Source organism: Sinocyclocheilus anshuiensis, unplaced genomic scaffold (assembly GCF_001515605.1).
Source record: "Sinocyclocheilus anshuiensis isolate Anshui unplaced genomic scaffold, SAMN03320099.WGS_v1.1 scaffold75, whole genome shotgun sequence".
NCBI lineage: Eukaryota > Metazoa > Chordata > Actinopteri > Cypriniformes > Cyprinidae > Sinocyclocheilus > Sinocyclocheilus anshuiensis.
This window is the reverse complement of record NW_015549634.1, coordinates 1,411,602-1,413,565: the sequence shown is the minus strand read 5'-3', so window position 1 is coordinate 1,413,565 and position 1,964 is coordinate 1,411,602. Positions and strand designations below refer to the sequence as shown.

General features: G+C 32.1%; 1 protein-coding gene across 1 annotated transcript in view; it reads right to left on the bottom strand.

Moving 5' to 3' along the window:
- The window catches only part of LOC107659702 (regulator of G-protein signaling 7-like), a 56,375-nt gene that overhangs the window by 9,061 nt on the left and 45,350 nt on the right, over positions 1 to 1,964 (bottom strand). The window contains exon 9 of the mRNA XM_016448726.1: positions 672 to 753. Within this exon, the coding sequence (XP_016304212.1) occupies positions 672 to 753 (82 nt within the window). The remainder of the gene's footprint in view (positions 1 to 671; positions 754 to 1,964) is intronic.

Genomic DNA, 1,964 nt, shown 5'->3' with positions numbered 1-1,964 from the left:
TGTGTGAGAGAGAGTGTGTGTGTGTGTGTGTGTGTGTGTGTGTGTGTGTGAGAGAGAGTGTGTGTGTGAGCAGCGTCATAATTCAAATAAAGATGCCTGAGATTATGAAAAGGATAAATCTTTTTTTTTTTAAACTAATAAATAAATAAGTTTAAAAACATTAAACATCTTAAAAATCTTAGTATTATTTGTTGTTTTCATACATATTTTAAAAAATCTTTACACTATTTTAAATAAAATTCAATTTAATTACTACAAAAATTTAAAGTGGTAAAACAACTAAAAAGTAATATTTAATAGTTTAATATATATTTATTTGACATTTATAAAACTACTATTTATATTCATTAATATTTAAAAAATACTACTTCTAGGTAAAAAGTATTTTTCCAAATATGAATTTCAATATCACATTAATGTTTTCAGACAAAATACATTTAATATTAACAACACTGTAAACAATAATGCTTAATTATGTCAAATGTATTATGCAAAAAATTATTTTTACATTTATATTTGTTTATAATTACCTTTTTTATTACAAACTCAAGACGGATATTTTATTGTCAGCACAAAAAGGGAATAAGCAGGATTCATGCTGTATATCACAACTCTTATTTGAGATTAATTATTATTTATTATTTATTCCCTGTGATGGGACTCAAACTCACCACAGGTCTGTGAACATCCCAGAAGGCCCGCTCCTGGCTGTCCAGGATCTTCCGCTCGATCTTGTCCCGTTTTTTGTCCACTCTGACGAGAGAAAGTGATGTGAGCTCACACACACACACACACACACACACACTCACTCACACACACACACGGATGCCGATTCCAGCGTCTGATCTGAGATCTGATCACTCACTTCGCTTGTGCTTCTGCTTGCATAAATATAAACTCCCATTTCCGTGCAAAAGCTCTCTGTAGTCTCGCCAAACTCTCCTGTAGAAAACACACACACAGAGTCAGCAAATACAATCCTTACATCTGACTTCATCAAACACACTTCAGTTGATAAATCCTGTACAGAATGAGATGTTCTGGAGAATGAGATCTTCATTAATCCACATCAAACAGAAAAGAGAGACGCTCACAGCTTCATAATCAGCCAACTCCAGCCGAGCTTTATTCTGCATGGTTCGTTTACAGAGGTAAACCGCTGCAGACAGACAGAGAGAGAGAGAGAGAGACAGTTTCAGAATTCAGTATCAGCAGTCATTGTCTGCATACGTCTGCAGTGTAAACCTGAAGATGCTTTTGATCTGATATTTCAACAGCTTCATATGAGATTCAGATTCGAATGAGCTTTACAGTATTCACAGACACACACATTCAGACACATAACCATGCAGTGGTTCTCGTACAGGGGCCCGGGGCCCACTAGAGGGCAGCAGCACACTTCCAAACCAAGATGCCTTCAATGATGAAAACAAGACAAAACAAGCATTAAAATAAGCAAAAACAACTAAAATAACATGTAAACTAATCTTGTATTTCTTATTTTAATGCTTTCACTTAACAGTGATTTTTATTTATGAATCAGGATTCTCAGTCGTGGAAAATATGGATATATGAGGGAATTGTAAAAGTTTAATCTCTAGACCTGGAAAAATTATGCAAATTAATAATTGCTAAAAAAAAAAATGTGCTAAAAAAAATTTGCTATTTGTGAGTAAAAAATGTAATATTTAAAAATGTAATTAAAAACATTTTGATTTCTAGATCTGAAAAAAGTTATGCAAATTAATACAATCTTAAAGAGTCATGGAAATTTTTTAAATGAATATGAAGTTATGTCATGCTCTAAAATATTTTATTGGGTAAAAATTGCTGAGAAATTGCTGTTTGTGAGTAAAAAATACTTTAAAATGCAATTCTGAAATTGTGATTTCCAGATCTGAAAAAGTTAGAAAAATTTATAAATTTTTAAAAACACATTTTAACCCCCCCCCCCCAAAAAAAAC